General features: G+C 33.4%; 2 protein-coding genes across 3 annotated transcripts in view; both read left to right on the top strand.

Annotated features, from left to right (window-relative positions):
- Window positions 1-2,011: 2,011 nt before the first annotated feature.
- Window positions 2,012-8,137, top strand: LOC143200808 (uncharacterized). 2 transcript variants are annotated; one of them, XM_076411526.1, is made up of 7 exons: window positions 2,012-2,101; window positions 5,784-5,989; window positions 6,050-6,209; window positions 6,980-7,112; window positions 7,171-7,352; window positions 7,852-7,869; window positions 7,925-8,137. In XM_076411526.1, the coding sequence occupies exons 1-7, from the start codon at window positions 2,053-2,055 to the stop codon at window positions 7,984-7,986; spliced, it is 810 nt and encodes a 269-aa protein (XP_076267641.1). In that variant the 5' UTR covers window positions 2,012-2,052; the 3' UTR covers window positions 7,987-8,137. The 2 variants fall into 2 exon arrangements, with proteins under 2 accessions (XP_076267641.1, XP_076267640.1); XM_076411525.1 differs by having other exon boundaries at window positions 7,156-7,352.
- Window positions 8,138-15,026: 6,889 nt separating this feature from the next.
- Window positions 15,027-15,683, top strand: part of Hil (peptidase hillarin) — a 65,006-nt gene continuing 64,349 nt past the window's right edge. The window contains exon 1 of the mRNA XM_076411505.1: window positions 15,027-15,251. The gene's annotated coding sequence lies outside the window, so the exon portion shown is untranslated. The remainder of the gene's footprint in view (window positions 15,252-15,683) is intronic.

Genomic DNA, 15,683 nt, shown 5'->3' with positions numbered 1-15,683 from the left:
CCTTCAGCAGGGTATAACATTGTCTGTTAATATAACGTAAACTAACTGATCTGAATTTACTAGTAGGCATTAGAAAACAAATGAATATTATTTGTCAACTAAAACTTCAAAAAAGTTAGTTGAATGTTTGTTGTCATTGAATTAAGAGTTATCACAGAATATTTAACGTTAAATATTCATAATACGTTTTGTTATTAGAAATAATCGATTTAAATATATTTAGAGGTAGTTTTAAAACACTTAAATGTTGTAGTAAAAAAAGAATAATTACTTTAAATTATTTAACATAAAGTAACGTATTTGATTGACTCATTTTATTGATATCTGCTTAGTTTTAATTTTAGTGTTACAGTTGTTACTTGTTTGGAAATAAATTTGTTGATGTTGGAGAATTCTGCATTTTTGATCGAAGAAATAATATAACGTTTTTATTATCAGTCTGGACTAAACTTTTTTCAGATTAATACTAGTGTGTAGAATAATCAGTAGGGAATAAATCATTTTTTTAATTATAAACAATTTAATATTCTAGTATTTGTGGTGATCATATTAAAATAGGCAGTTTATTTTTCTATTTTATTTTCTATTACTTTAGTTGTATATTTGGAGTTATCATTTAAAACCAAAGGTAAAAGGCCTTCAGCAGGGAATAACATTGTACTCTATAGTATGTTAAGTACAACTAGTTAATACTCTATGATTAGAGAAGCAGTCCATACTATTTCGGATGGCCTCATGTGGTTTGAAAAAGTTTATTTCGTACATCTAGTATTGAAGCTTTCATTAGTTTGACATCTCACCTGTTTTAGACCCTTTAATCCATACAGTTTAAACACGCGTCCATTCAAGGAGAATACCTGCTTTAGTGAGTCATAATTCCGACTTAATCTGATCCAAATTTCAATCAAGGTTGTCCGTTCTTTGAAATTAAGTTTTCTTCAATCGTTTACATGTTAATTAATCGAGATACTATCAAGAGGATATTCTATTCTTATTAATACATCACACCCACTCCTGAGAGATATCCATGAATTCTACTCTGTTCAGTATATCTGGAAGAAACTCCCAGGAACAGTTGCCTGTTCGTGTTTCGAATTTACCACGAGCTGAGCTATACGTCGGGAATAACGCGTGTAATCTTCACTCTCAACAAGGATATCAGTATGATCACTCGTTTCATTCTAGGATTACACCATACAGTTTTCTATGCCTTATAGAAATTAACAGAAATTAATGGTGGTGAAGGAGGGATAGATTTTTCCCTCTAGATACAAAGGCTATCCTAGTTCAGTGGTTTATTTTGATGGAGGTGTTTATTTGGTGGAACCGCCACCGACCAAACGATTGTTTGATCAGAGAACTCATTCACGTATTTGGATGTTCTGAATCTGAAAACAGCTTCGTTTTTGTCATAGGTCGACACGTTTCTTGACAATTCTGGTAACTATGTTGAACTAATTGTTACATTAAAACAAAAAAGAATGAACTTGCAAAATATTATTTTATTTAAAACCATTAACGATGCATATTTCTTTATCTAATATAAGTTCGATATTTTTCAACGTAGGTACTTAATTTTAAAGGTCTATTAAAAATATCACTATTTTTTTAAATATTAAAAAAAATTAGTCTAATAAACTATCTTTATTTTTTCTTAAAAATATCGATATATTTTTTGTAAAATATCGATATTTTTTAAAATACCGAAATATCGATATTTTTTTCGGTGGCCAACACCCTTCCCTAGAAATCATTTGAATATACTCAAACAGTTTTTTATGAAGTAAATAATTTTAAACAATTTTAATAAAATACACATTAAGACACAATTAAAAAATATTGAGATTAAAATAATCTAAATATATATTATTTTCTATCTATGTTTAAATTTATAAATATTTTGACATTGATATCGGTCATCTGGGTGTATTTTTAATGAGAAAATTAGGGCGCATAATCTATATGTCCTGTTCGTGTTCTAAAAATGGATCCCCATATTATGCGGCCGTACACCTGTTAGGCCACCTGTAAATTGTGCTAGTCCGTTAAAGAATGCGTCAGTTCTGGGAACTCGTGTTGATTTATTATATTATAAGCACATGTAAGTATTACGTGTTAAAATTATGTTTACATATGTTTATTAAGTGTTTCTATATCTTCAATTTCATGATTATTTAGGTTGTTACAAATAAATTAGGAAAACGATTAATGAAAATAACGAATGTTATTTTTATTATTCGATATATTACTGTAAATTAACACACACAGTATCCTATGAAAGGATTAAGTTAGCATATATCTAGGAGGCCGGATGAATACAGTAGTGTTATGGGAATTAAGTTCTCTGTATCTTAAATTGATGAAGACAGCAATTTTACTTTTAATATTACAAACAATTTATCAATATCATATAACATTTACTTATATTTTCCAAAAGTTTGGAGATTATTTGTTATTGTTTTTTATGTATAGAATTGAACAAAATTGCTGTTAAACTAAATAATATTCCTTATCTATATGTTACAGCTACTTTTAGTATATTGAGCTCTAATATTTATTTCGCAAATGTTTTTGGTGCAGAATAGAAGTAGAAGTTCTGTGAAGTTGAATATATCCAGTTAGAGTCATAAACAAAAAAATTATAAAAGAAAAAGTCAATTACTCCTCTACAAGATCTTGATTTTCATACTGATATCAGAATATAGGTTAAGGAGATCTGGAACTGATGGTATTAACGTGGAAGTTGAAGAAAGAGTTTATTATTATGGATTATTAAATAATAGCTCAAGATCCAAGTCAATTTCAAAGAAAAGCTTATACTACTTGATTCTTGAGAACCTATAGGAAAATCATTAAGAGCAATGGAAAAATGTATTATGATTAGAAAGGATAATTAATCATTTTATTAAATGTATCTCTCAACGCTCAAGTTCCCGGCCTACCATAGTAAAACACATTTTTTTGGCAAAATCAGTTTTTTTTTAGTCAACATAATTCAAGGGTAATACACTGATTATTCCTTTTTAATTAAATTGATATTAAATATTTTATATAAATTGAATTTAATTCCTTTTTATACATTTTTTCACAATAACAAAAGTTGCTTCACTCCAAATGCTATAATGATCCGGCAGTTGTCTAATTTATACTCGCATCTTTTGCATATGGATTTAAGTCTAGTAGCGCCATCTATATGTCAGGCCGGGGGCTTTTCAATTGACCTGTTACAAGATCAAATTGTTTGGTGTTTTTGAGGCTGTATCCTTTTCCGGTGTCATCCAATAGTTGCAATACTTGAGGTCAGATTGTAGCTACACGTGTACAAATTTTTATTTTTCAGATTTGGATTCAATTATTTATATTGTCACAGACCAGTGACAGTTCTTGGGTTGCTTTTCTGCTACTTTCTCTGATATCAAGAGTTGCTGTATTATTAAAATGTAGCTATCGTGATATTTTCTATTAATGGTATATCACATGTGTAAAGTAGATACATAATTAGCCCCACTATATTTTTCTGCGGTACAATTGCTTTAGCTTCTTTTGTGAGAGTAAGTTTTCTCTTGTTTGACTCTAAACATTCCTTTTCAAAAACTAGTGCTACAAAAACTAACTAAGAATATTGCTGAATATACTTTATATCTTCATAGGGTTTTTCAACGAAAGAATATGTCTGATTATAATTTTTAATATGGAACTAAATAATAAAAGAATAATTAAAAACAAATTTAACTACAACCCACAGAACTGTCGACGATTGACTGAAAGCAGGAAGGCTTAAAATAAAAGCAGTTATTCAAGCGAAAATGATGCGACTCTTTGATTTTTCGGTACATTAGCCACTTTGATTACTAGTTGAGTTTTTAGTGCGTTGGTGATCGCTCTGGCGGTTTCAACCGTCTTCAATAACCGTCTATAATTAATTTAGTAACCTACAATGAAATGAATCTGGTTAAACAATTGTTTATTGAATCATTACGTAAATAAAGGAGTTTAGTTCATTTTTTTATTAATACAAAGACATAAATATCATTTGATTTAACATATTCATAATTTTTAATTTATATGTATATTGAAATAAAATTTGAAAATATATTATGCGGTTTTCGTAAACAGGTAGTATAATATTTAACAGGCAATAACTTTTAGCCTCTAATGGACCTATATACTTCAGTAAAGTATTAGATTGTTTAAGTAAAATAATTTAAAGTAGCATTTTTTAAATTAAATATTGCCTTATACGTGCTTAGTAACATTTTAAATTGCAAATTAATTAATTACTACTTTTTTGTTGTATTGTGCATTAATACACATCTGAATTAAACTACTAAGATAAAGTTAATAGTAACACTTTTACACTAAGTTTATGTGATTTGGTTCGCTTCAATCCCCTGATTCCCTACGCGTTGTATTAGTTTTTTCTTTCATGTTTTAATGTGTAATCCTGAATAAGTTCGTAGATCAATTTGATTTCTAGATCATGGAAACGTAACCTAATACTTAATGTATTTCATTAGTAATTAATCGAAGAACTTTTGTTATTGTTTTGTTCCGTTTGTTGGTTTAATGACTTAATATAACCTTATTTTTTAAATTAATTATATCATAATAGGCCAATTGAAAAGACCCTGGCCTACTATAGTAAAACACATTTTTTTGGCAAATTTTTTTTTATTGAACATAATTTCCTTCAAGGGTGATACATTGATTATATGTAGTACAATTTGTCTTTTGCTTCAAAATAGGTTTCAGTTTTCGGTGATCACCTCTTCATTCGACGAAAATTTCTTCCCAGCGAGCATTCTTTTGAGATCTGAGAACAGGAGAACAGTCACTAGGGACCAGATCTGGAGAATACGGATGATGAGGAAGCAATTCGAAGCCCAATTCATGGATTTTTGACACGGTGCATTGTCTTGGTGAGGCAGCACTTTCTTTTTTTTCAAATGCGTCCGTTTTTCGGCGATTTCGTCCTTCAAACGGCCCAAAAACGCTATGTAATAGGCGCTGTTGATGGTCCTCCCTTTTTCAAGGTAGTTAATGAAAATTATTCCATACGCATCCCAAAATACAGATGCCATAACCTTGCCAGCCGACTGTTGCGTTTTCCCACGTTTTGGAGCGGGTTCATCGTGTGCAGTCCACTCGGATGACTATTGATTTGACTTCGGAGTGAAATGATGGAGCCATGCTTTATCCATTGTCACATATCGACGCAAAAACTCGGGTTTATTACGCTTGATCATCTTCAAACACTGCTCCGAATCATCAATTCGTCGTTGTTTTTGGTTAAAAGTGAGCTCGTGCGGCACCTACTTTGCACAGAACTTTTTTATACCCAAATATCCGTGAATGATATGATGTACACATTTAGTTGATATCTTTAGAGTGTCTGCTATTTCATTCAGTCTCAATTTACGGCCATTCAAAATTATTTTGTGGATTTTTTTGAGCCCGCTCTTTTGGGCGTCCACTGCGTTCACCGTCTTCGGTGTTCATTTTACCACGTCTAGACTTGTAATTAATGATAACAAACACACAAACTAATGATCCGACAGCTTTCAAATTTATACACGCATCTTTTGAGAGTTAGAGATATTCATTCATTATTTTAATTATTATCTTATTATCTTATTATTTCATGTCATAATAAGAGAGATAGAAGCAGGGGACAGTTTCATTCTACTGAAGTATTACTAACAGAAAAAATCCACGTTAACAAAATAATGATTGATCGTTACCACGGTTAATTATAAATAATGTTCTGAGAACTATTGTTTCAGTGCAAATCCACTTGGAAGGCATCCAAATTAACTATGTCGAAGTACCCACAGCTGTGAGAAACGATTCCAACAGGTCGGCAATCTTAGACTGCAATTATTCCATCAGACCGGGTGACACCGAACTAACAGTGAAATGGTATTTGAACGACGATTTAATATATCAATGGATACCGCCTCAGAATCCACAAAGTTTAGGTATTTTAAAGGTGTCCTTGTAAATCAATCTGTAGAATTTTTTGTATAAAATATGTTGTTTTTTTTTGCAGGACAATATTGATTTAAATTACAAGGCCAGCGATGATCCTAAGACCGTGTACAGGGCGATAAAAATAAATAACCCTACCACACAAATCGCCGGCGAATATAAGTGTGTGGTTTCTACTTTGGCAGATGAAGATTTCAGTATGAAGAATATGATTGTATTTGGTAAGACGTAATTAATTATATTTTATACCCTAAAAGGGATATATTAAGTGGGAAGTGTCAATTTACATATAAATCCTTTAAATTAATTTTAAAGGATTTACAACAATTTATGTTACTATGTACTAAATCGCTTCGGGTATATTTGTAACCAACTTGAAACCCAGCCTTCATTTTTCATGTATGTGTGGTATTGTCGAATAGTGAAGAAAAACTTATAATATTTTATAAAAAAGAACATTGTCCATATATTATTCGGTCCAAGTTCTGTGAACTTCTCCACCCTTACACTGGCCGTAATCACATATATACTGATGGCTCCAAATCTCGCAGCGAGCTAGGCAGTGTATTTGTGATTGACAACCGGGAATTCCGTTTCAAGCTCCTTGAACAAGGTTCAGTATATGTCGCTGAAATCCTCGCGATATTCAAAGCATTATCGTACGTCTCAACACAAACCTTCAAAGAATGGCTAAACCTGACCGACTCCCGAAATGCTCTCGATTGTTTCCTGGAAGAGAAGTTTAACCATCCCCTGGTCACCGACTCACTGTCAATTATCCGTATCCTCTATCTGAATGGGACCAGGACAAGTTTACTGTGGATTCCTTCTCACGTAGATCATAACCGTAATTGTATAGTTGCGAAATGACGACAAAAAAAATTCTCAACTGGTTTAAAAACCAGACAAAAAAGGCATTGAATAATTTGGAATGGATGATTCATTCATTTTGTTATGAAAATGAAGTTAATATTCTCGTTTTGTTTTCTAGAACCTGAAACTAAGATGGTGATTAAGAAAAAGATGGACAATAAGTACGTAAATTTTAGCTGTTTAGCGACCGATGTCTATCCATCCCCTAAACTTCTCCTCTACAAGGACATTAAGAACAATTTTCATAATAAGTAGAATCCCATTACTACTGATAATACGTCTTATTTTGTTTAGAACTACGTTTTTTAGAGTTCGATTATCTATTGTGGAGTGGGACATAAAGAAAAACCCAGACAACGGAAAATTTAGTATCTTCATCATCGGTACAGATCGAGTGAGTGAGTTGCAACCAGGATCTTTAATACATTGCGAGCTGAAGATTCCTGGTACAGGTTATGTTAAGTTAAAAACGTTGTTATATTATCCCGATAGTAAGTATGCATAAATTAACACATGGGATGAAAAGTGCCGGGCCTAATACATAGATGGCATTTATTGGTTTTTCAGTTAGTACACATGTTCTGAAGGAAGCTGTTAAAATTTCATGATATTCTGCTCATAAGTTTGTGAGCTATTGTGCTAAGAGTGACACTACTCTTGTTATTTTCAAAACAATGGATCAAAAATAATTTGGTGTTTTAATTTTACACTGCTTCTTGATGGGAAAAATACAGTTTAAGCAAGGTCGCCGAACTGAGGACTATTTTGACGCAAAGGATAAATTGTACTACAAAAAGGGTACCGAAAAGTTGGAGCGTCGCTATAATCAGTGTATCACTCTTGAAGGGAATTACGTTGAATAAAAAAACTAATTTTACCAAAAAAAAAATGTGTTTTACTATGGTAGGCCGGGGACTTTTCAATTGACCTGTTATATTAGCAACTTTTTATCTTAGATATAATTAGTAATACATTTTCCTTTTATTTTAGCTTTTATTATTCGCAATGGTAAGTTGGTTAATTGTTTGGTTGTTTTTAATACAATTGAATGCCTACTTTTTAGGTTGCGCTGATAAATCTTTCTACATATTTCTAATTATAATTCCATTTCATTTAATTAACTAATAATTAGATAATGTTGGGGGAAAAGTAATTTCAATTTTGCTAACGGTTTCTATGTTTTCAATGTTTTTCTCTCTAGATCACGCCAATCTTTATTGACTCGGTAGAAATTGAGAAAGAGAAAGGCTGAGCTTGTTAGACAGCTTGAGCTTGAGAGAGAGCATTCCCGACTGTCCTTTATTTCGGTGTCTGTAAAATTCTTAATGGTGTAAAGCTGGTGCTTAAGTGATGCTTATAAGAATCATTTGGCTCAGTTTTCCGCCCGGAAATATCAGAAGCTCTATAATGACAAAATAGTGGGTTTACTAGGAAAGTGTTAAAATGTCAGTGTTTGAAATATATACCTTTAATCAACTTTAAATTCAAAACTTGAAAATGGTTGAAAATACTATTTTCCCAACCCATTATATTAGTATGTACAATTGATATACATTTTTAATTAAAATATAAAATAACTTGAACATAAATTTTTATTTTATTTCTTGATTTACATTGAACTCTTTACCTTCTACATCTCATCCAGGATGTTTAGATTTAAACTAGAAGAAGCTTATTACTTAAAACTGTAATACGCAAGTAATGATTTAAATAAGTGGACCCAGACACGGAGAATGAAGTCGACGAGAGTAAATAGTGTGTGTAAATAGTTAGTGTATCTTGAATTCACCTATAACCAAGCTGTTTATATACCAACAAATATGTTAAATACTTTGGGATGAATGTCGACGCAAAATTTTGTTGGAAAGATCATATCAAGTCGTATCAAGGATAATACAAATACAAAAAAATATTGGTTATTTGGAAGAATATCTCAATTACCCATAGTTTTTACCCATAAGTTTCTGCTATACAAGTATTTCAGTATAAAGCCCTTAGAAGAACTGTGGATATCCCTAATATTTAGAATAATTATTTGGAATAATTACTTACATCGAAATGTTCGAATTTGAACTATTACAGAGAAGATTAAGAAATTCTAAATAAGATATGAGGAAAGTTTCCACTGCCATTTTAACACCGAAGACTTGTAATTTGTGGATAACACTGAACTAGGACGCAGACTCAAGAGAACCAAACCGTGTGATTTTATGTAGTGGTATAGTTAAGTGCACTAAATACTTGTATTTATTTTATATACGAGGGTCCCTGTTTATATTTCGGGAATAGGAAAAAAACAAATAGTTAAAAGCTGTGAATATAGTTTCATTGTTTTTCAAAGTACTCGCCACGATGATTGATACACTTTTGCATAGGCTTAAACCAATTTTCAAAGCCTTCATTCCATTCCGAATGAGGTATCTTCAAAACGTGATTTTTGAACGCTTCGATAGCTTCTTCGAGCAATGAAGATCGTTGACCACGCCGTTTATTCTTCACGGCTGGGAACAAAAAGAAGTCATTGGGTGCCAAATCAGGGCTGTACGGCGGATGACCCATCAATTCGATGCTTTGAGAGCTCGCATTGTCATGATGAAGAACAATCCGGCATCTGTTCTTTGTTTTCCTTATGTCACCGAAGACTTCTGGGAACAAATGGTTGTGTACCAATCAGAATTTAGTGTTCTACGATCCTTCAGAGGCACTGTTGTAATATGACCAGTTTTCCCGAAGAGACAGGCCACCATTTTATATGAAGTGCTTCGTTTGCGAACAACTTTTGTTGGATTTGGTTCATTTTGGAACACCCATACAGTCGACTGCTGCTTTCTTTTGGGCTCATACCGTCCATGACTCGTGACCTGTCACGATTTTATAAACGTCTTTCGAAGCACCGCGATTTAATTTCTTAAGCATTTCTTTGCACCAATCGACACGAGCTTCTTTTTGAGCGATTGTCAAATTGTGATGGAATGCAACGCGAACATATCTTTCGAACAGCTAAGTGTTCCTGTAAAATCGCATATAAACTGGTGGAACTAATGCTCAGGGATGCCTCAATCTCACAATAGGTGACATTACGATCTTGCTTAATCATTTCGCATAGAGCATCGATGTTTTCTGGCATATCAGCCGATTTTGGACGACCTTCACGAAACTCATCGGACAGCGAACTACGACCACGACTGAATTCACTAAACCAGCGATACACGATGTATATATATATATATATATATATATATTGTCAATTTATGTAGAGATTGATGTATATTGAGTCAATTTATGTATTGAGTTTAGGAAAATAGTTTTACGAGCATTTTGTTGTCAGATCGTGTATATAAATTGTTTCTTTATCAAGTATTTTTAATATCTATTGTATTTTGTAACATTGTATAATCTTCATCTAAGCGAATGGGGTATAGTTCTGTGGTAGGCTCTCTCCGCTGAATTGGGTCAACATCACAACTTACCGAGTGGGACGCGTTGGTCAGATCCGGTGTAAAAGTATTGGACCACCGCACCTTCTGCATTATAATAAATTATAATTTATCTGATGTGCAAAATATGCAACTGAGACTTCATCATCGCTATTAATAAATGTGACTCAATATTGTTCGTTTAAGATATTGTAAGATTTCTTTTAAAATATAAGATTCGGGATAAAGGCATCTATCCTTTACTAATAGATAGATGGGATAATTAAAGTCCCATATCTCTAGTAATACTGATTCAGTGAAATAATATATCCATAATAAATATACAAATTGAGGATGTAAAAATAGAACAAGTAAATGCATTTAAGTATCTTGGTATAGAATTCGAAAGTAATCGAAAACAGGAGATGGAAATAATACCAGAATAGGTAAAACCATGAATTTGTATTTCGCTATAAGTAGTAAATTAAGTAAAAAAGGGAAATGCTAAGCTAAGCAAAACTAAAGTGGAAGTGTACAAAACGATTTGAAGACCAACCCTAACATTCGGCTGCGAGATGTGGGTGTTAAAGGGAGATAAAACTAAAGTACAAGCAGCAGAAATGAATTACTTCAGAAAAGTCAGGGCTGTATCGAAGGGGATGATAATTTAAGAAATAAGAACCTCAGAATCAGTAGGAGGGAAGGAAAGGGGAGGAAAAGAGGGGCAGGAAAGGAGATGGCTTAGTAGGTGAGGACCTTTACATGGTATGGAGAATATAAGACATGTAAAGAGAATGTGATAAATAAGGACGCAGAGGAAACAAATTAAAAATCGAATTTGGTATGATTCGACGTGGGGCGAAAATCCCGCTACTATTTTGATTGCTTATAACTTTGCTCAAAGAAAAGATAAATAAGTTTGGTTTTCATAAAAAGTTTATTTGGCTTTTATGTTTTATTTTCGTTATGACTGAAACATTATATCGACTAAATGGTGATCGCAATTCGCTATGCGGCTCTTTTTAAGGTATCTTAACATCTGAGGCTGATTTGCTTCAATTTCGTGACGAATATTATCTTTAAAATGTTGAATTGTTTAGCGCTTATTCACATAAACTTTTGATCTTAAAACTCCATAAGAAAGGATCTGGTGCTGTTAAATCCGGAGATCTAGCTGGCTATGCTAAATTGCCACTTAGCGTAATTAGTCTTCGTGGAAAAGGTCATTCAATAATTGAATTGTTGGACGAGCTGTGTGTGATGTGGCCATCTTACTGAAACCACATGTCCTCTGGTCCTTGCTCTTCCATTTCAGGTGCAAGGAAATTTCGAATCATGTCTTGGTACCGTTCATCAGTAACAGTAACTGCGGCACTGGTCATTTTGGAAAAAATAGAGACCAAAGACGTCTCCAGCGTGAATACCACACCATACAGCTGTTTTAGTGGACGCAATGCTGTTTCATGAGTTAATTGAGGATTCTGTGTTCTCCAAAACTGGCTGTTCTGTTTATTGATATGACCACTGAGAAGAAAATGGGCTTCATCGCTCATTATCAATTTAGACGAAAAATCTTCAACTTCACCAGATAGCCTTAGGATTGCATTACTGTATTCAATTCGTTGATCAGTATGTTTCGGTAGCAATTTTTGGACAAATTGAATTTTGTACGGGAACATTTTCAAATCAGTTTTCAAAATTCGCCTTAAACTGCATGCAGAAATGGGTAACTTGGAACTACGTCTCCGAATTGATGTTTCTGGAAACTCTGCAACAGTATTACGCACCAGAGCCACATTTGCAGCATTACGAGACGTCCGTTTTCTTCTAGAATGAGGCCAGTCTGCTGTCGTACCGTACTGTCGAAAATTCGTATCTAAACGAGAAATTGTAGTTTTGTGATGCACTGGATCCTGTTACAAGTACAAGGATTATATATGAAGTAAGACAGAAGAGGCCCTAAACAAACGCACCTACTACTATGTTGTACAAAAGGCGTTTATTTTTGTATATTTTCTATTTTTCTTCTATTAATTTTTTAATATATCTACAACAACACCAGTGTTGACTCGCTGAACTTCGTATCTATCTAGTTTTTTTTTCCGATAATAACAACAGCCACTTGTTGTGTAGCCAATTAATTACCATATCCGGACCGCCCATAAAGACATCTCTATTTCTATTTTTCTATGACTAACGAATAGTGATTCATTATAGGGAATGTCAGAATACATATTTTTATATATAAACTATTTGATAAAGAAACAATTTATATACACGATCTGACAACAAAATGCTCGTAAAACTATTTTCCTAAACTCAATACATAGATTGACTCATTTCGTTTCTGCTTATTGAATTGTATAGGAAACGATGTAACGGTACCAGAAGGTGTGAGATTATACCATTTTTGCTGGTCCTAGCCGAGCACTGATATTACTTCCAAATTTGTTTGTTGGCCTAGCGCTACGTCATCAGCCACAAGTCGCCTGTTTGTCTTTGATAGACCGGCTATATTTGGCGCGTTTCGAATTGGAGATGACAGTATTGATTATTTTTTATTATTTGTTATAACGGTGTAATAATTGTGTTTAAGGTAAGTTGTCGATTAAATTATCTCGACGATTAACAGGCACTGAATTTGTTTTTGCAGGATTGAAAGTGATTTATGGGCAGGTATTGTTGGAATAGATAGAGCTTTTTGTAGACTTTGTGAATAGTTATGAATAGTTTTGTTCTAGTTATTCTATAGGCCAATAAATTAAACTTTAATGGATTTATAACAGATGGTTTGACTGTTACTGTATATTTTAAATCGCATTGGGTATATTCATAACCACTTAATAATTCTCTAAACACTAAGCTCATAATTACTATTTTACACTATTTTAAAATAATGAGTGTTAAGTATCAGATTTCTTGGAATCAAACAGCAAAAATAATGAATGTAGAAAATACAATTTTGAACGTTCAATGACGATCCGTATGTTAATTATTCATTAATATTTTAATATTTCCTATTTTGACCAATAGATATCGCTGATCGAAATATATGCTGGAAATGAGAAGAAGCTATTGTTATTCTACAATTAAATTTTAATAAAAGTTCTTTAAATTTAATTTAAAAAATACTCATACCAAAGATCTTCCATACCTTAATTGTTACCTCGTTACTTCGTTTACTGAAAATACTATTTCACCAAATTATTTTTTCGGACATCAGAAGAACCAGCACTCACGGGATGCTAAATTCGGTGAATAAGCAGAATAAGAAGTTTAAAACAAATTTCCAAAGTACCCATATATATTTCATAGCCAACAAAAATGTCGATCCCTTTTGTCAGTGAAACTATTGATGACAGTGATACTTTGGATGAAAAAACATAATTGTTTTTACTATATTTCTGGAAATATTAAATTTGAGTTTTAATTTTCCCTTCTCACACATTATAATCAAATGCTCATGTATAAGATTTCTTAGAGCTATTGTATATTAATTATATACTCACCTTTAGTTGTTTCCACTCTCATCGCACTGTCTTGGAAATTGTCAGTATTGAATCATAATCCCATATTCAAATATAAGATTTGTTCACAATTCCGTCTTTTGTGAATTTTTCCTTCACTATATTTGACCGAGTTAGATGAAGACTACATATGTACAGTGAATTATTAGTAAATATTATGACTAATAAAACCTAGTTATTCCAACGTTTACCTTTTTACATCAACTTCTGTTACCTTAACATTATTTTTATTATCATTTTGCCATGAGTAACCATTCTGTATTCGTCTCATTCCGAAATATTCATGTCTCATCTGAATACACAAATTGAAACAATAAGCATTTTTAATTAATAATAAATATTCCTTTTAATTATTTCTTTTGTACCGTTTAAATCCTCTATTACCCAGCGGTGTATGAAGAGATGTGTGCTACATCCCTTACAGAGCTGCATATCTCTCTGTATGGCATTATATCGCTCCTGTACAAAGCAACTGATTAGTGGCGCAATCTGTTCTCTTTGGGTTCGACATTTTTAATCAGAGTTATAATAAGCGGCGATTTGGTTTATAACCTGTAGTTATATTTAATATTTTCAAGAATTTTAGAGACCTTTGACAACCGTACGACTTTTGCAGGCTGATTCGGTTCCGTGTTCGAACTTATCAGTCTTATACTATTGTGTGTCGTTTTAAGTAGAACACAATGAGAAGGAACATATTGTCAGATTGTAAAACGAATTTACAAATTGCGGAAGGTAATACATTAAAGATCTTGATGTCACGAGTTCACTGTTATTTTGAATAGACTATACCTTGCGGCACTCGTGCATTTGTTTCTTTCATTGTTTAGTAGGCTTCTTTTCTTTTAAACGTAAACATCTTGGTTGAGAGGTAAGGGTTTAAGGAATTTGCTTCGGGAACAATTTATGAAGTTTCGATGATGATGCTGACGAGTGGCGTTTAAATTGTTAAGGGGCAGATATCCTGTAAATGTGTACTTCCAGCATTCTATACAGAAGGCGATCTTTCGAGTTACTCGAAATTTTTGACCGATTTCCATTGAAGAAAGTCGACGGCGCTCAAACATCCTGCTAGAGACGGTTTGAACCGACCGGCGGCCGACTAAAAAAGGCATCGGGTACCGACAGTAAACAAAAATCCGGCTCGCCCGAGGCTTCGGCCCCCGAACAGGTCCGATCTCCATGGTTGGTGAGCAACCGGGCAGGTGAACGGGTACGCGCCGGGGCCTGCTCAGTGTCGAGCGCAACATGGCCACGGTGTAGCTTCAGTGCGACGCGAAACTCCCCGTCCGTCTGTGCGCCTGTTTGTTTGTTGGTTCGTCCGACCGCAACGAGAAAAAAAGAGGTTCGAAATCGCGTGGTTGTGCGCCTCCACGGATACCATCCCGCGGGAACCCGAGCCCGCCCGTACCCTATCCCGTCGACAGTTTGGCGTTATCATTAAGTCGTAAGTGTCAGAGTTGACGAGAGAGTGAGAGAGAAAGAGAGAAAAAATGGTAACGTACGTTCTCGAAGGTTACCTGGTGCTTGGTTGGGTTCTACTCGAGTTAGTTTGGTGGGTCTCGATGACGTTCTAGCCTATTTGTAACAGAGGAAGAGTACTTACAACATTGTTCAGGTTTTAGCTTGACCCGATATTAAAATAGTTACTTGAGAGTCGAAAGAGGTTCGTCTACTATTTGCCTGTTGATCTTACCAGATATTTAATACTAAGTCGCTTCCAAATATAAATAAATATTCTTTCATTATAACATTACTAATACTACGTGCTTATAGTAAATTTCCTACATGAATTGTTAACACTGACATGATAATTACACTGTCTAGCAGAAAAAAAATTGTTATATATTTACTCTTGATGTAAGTTACCACAATAAGC

Source organism: Rhynchophorus ferrugineus, unplaced genomic scaffold (genome assembly GCF_030347505.1).
Source record: "Rhynchophorus ferrugineus isolate W39M unplaced genomic scaffold, kcgeb_rfMv2 rfM8, whole genome shotgun sequence".
Classification (NCBI taxonomy): Eukaryota; Metazoa; Arthropoda; class Insecta; order Coleoptera; family Curculionidae; genus Rhynchophorus; species Rhynchophorus ferrugineus.
Note: the sequence above shows the minus strand (reverse complement) of the source record. Positions and strands in the feature narration are given on the sequence as shown.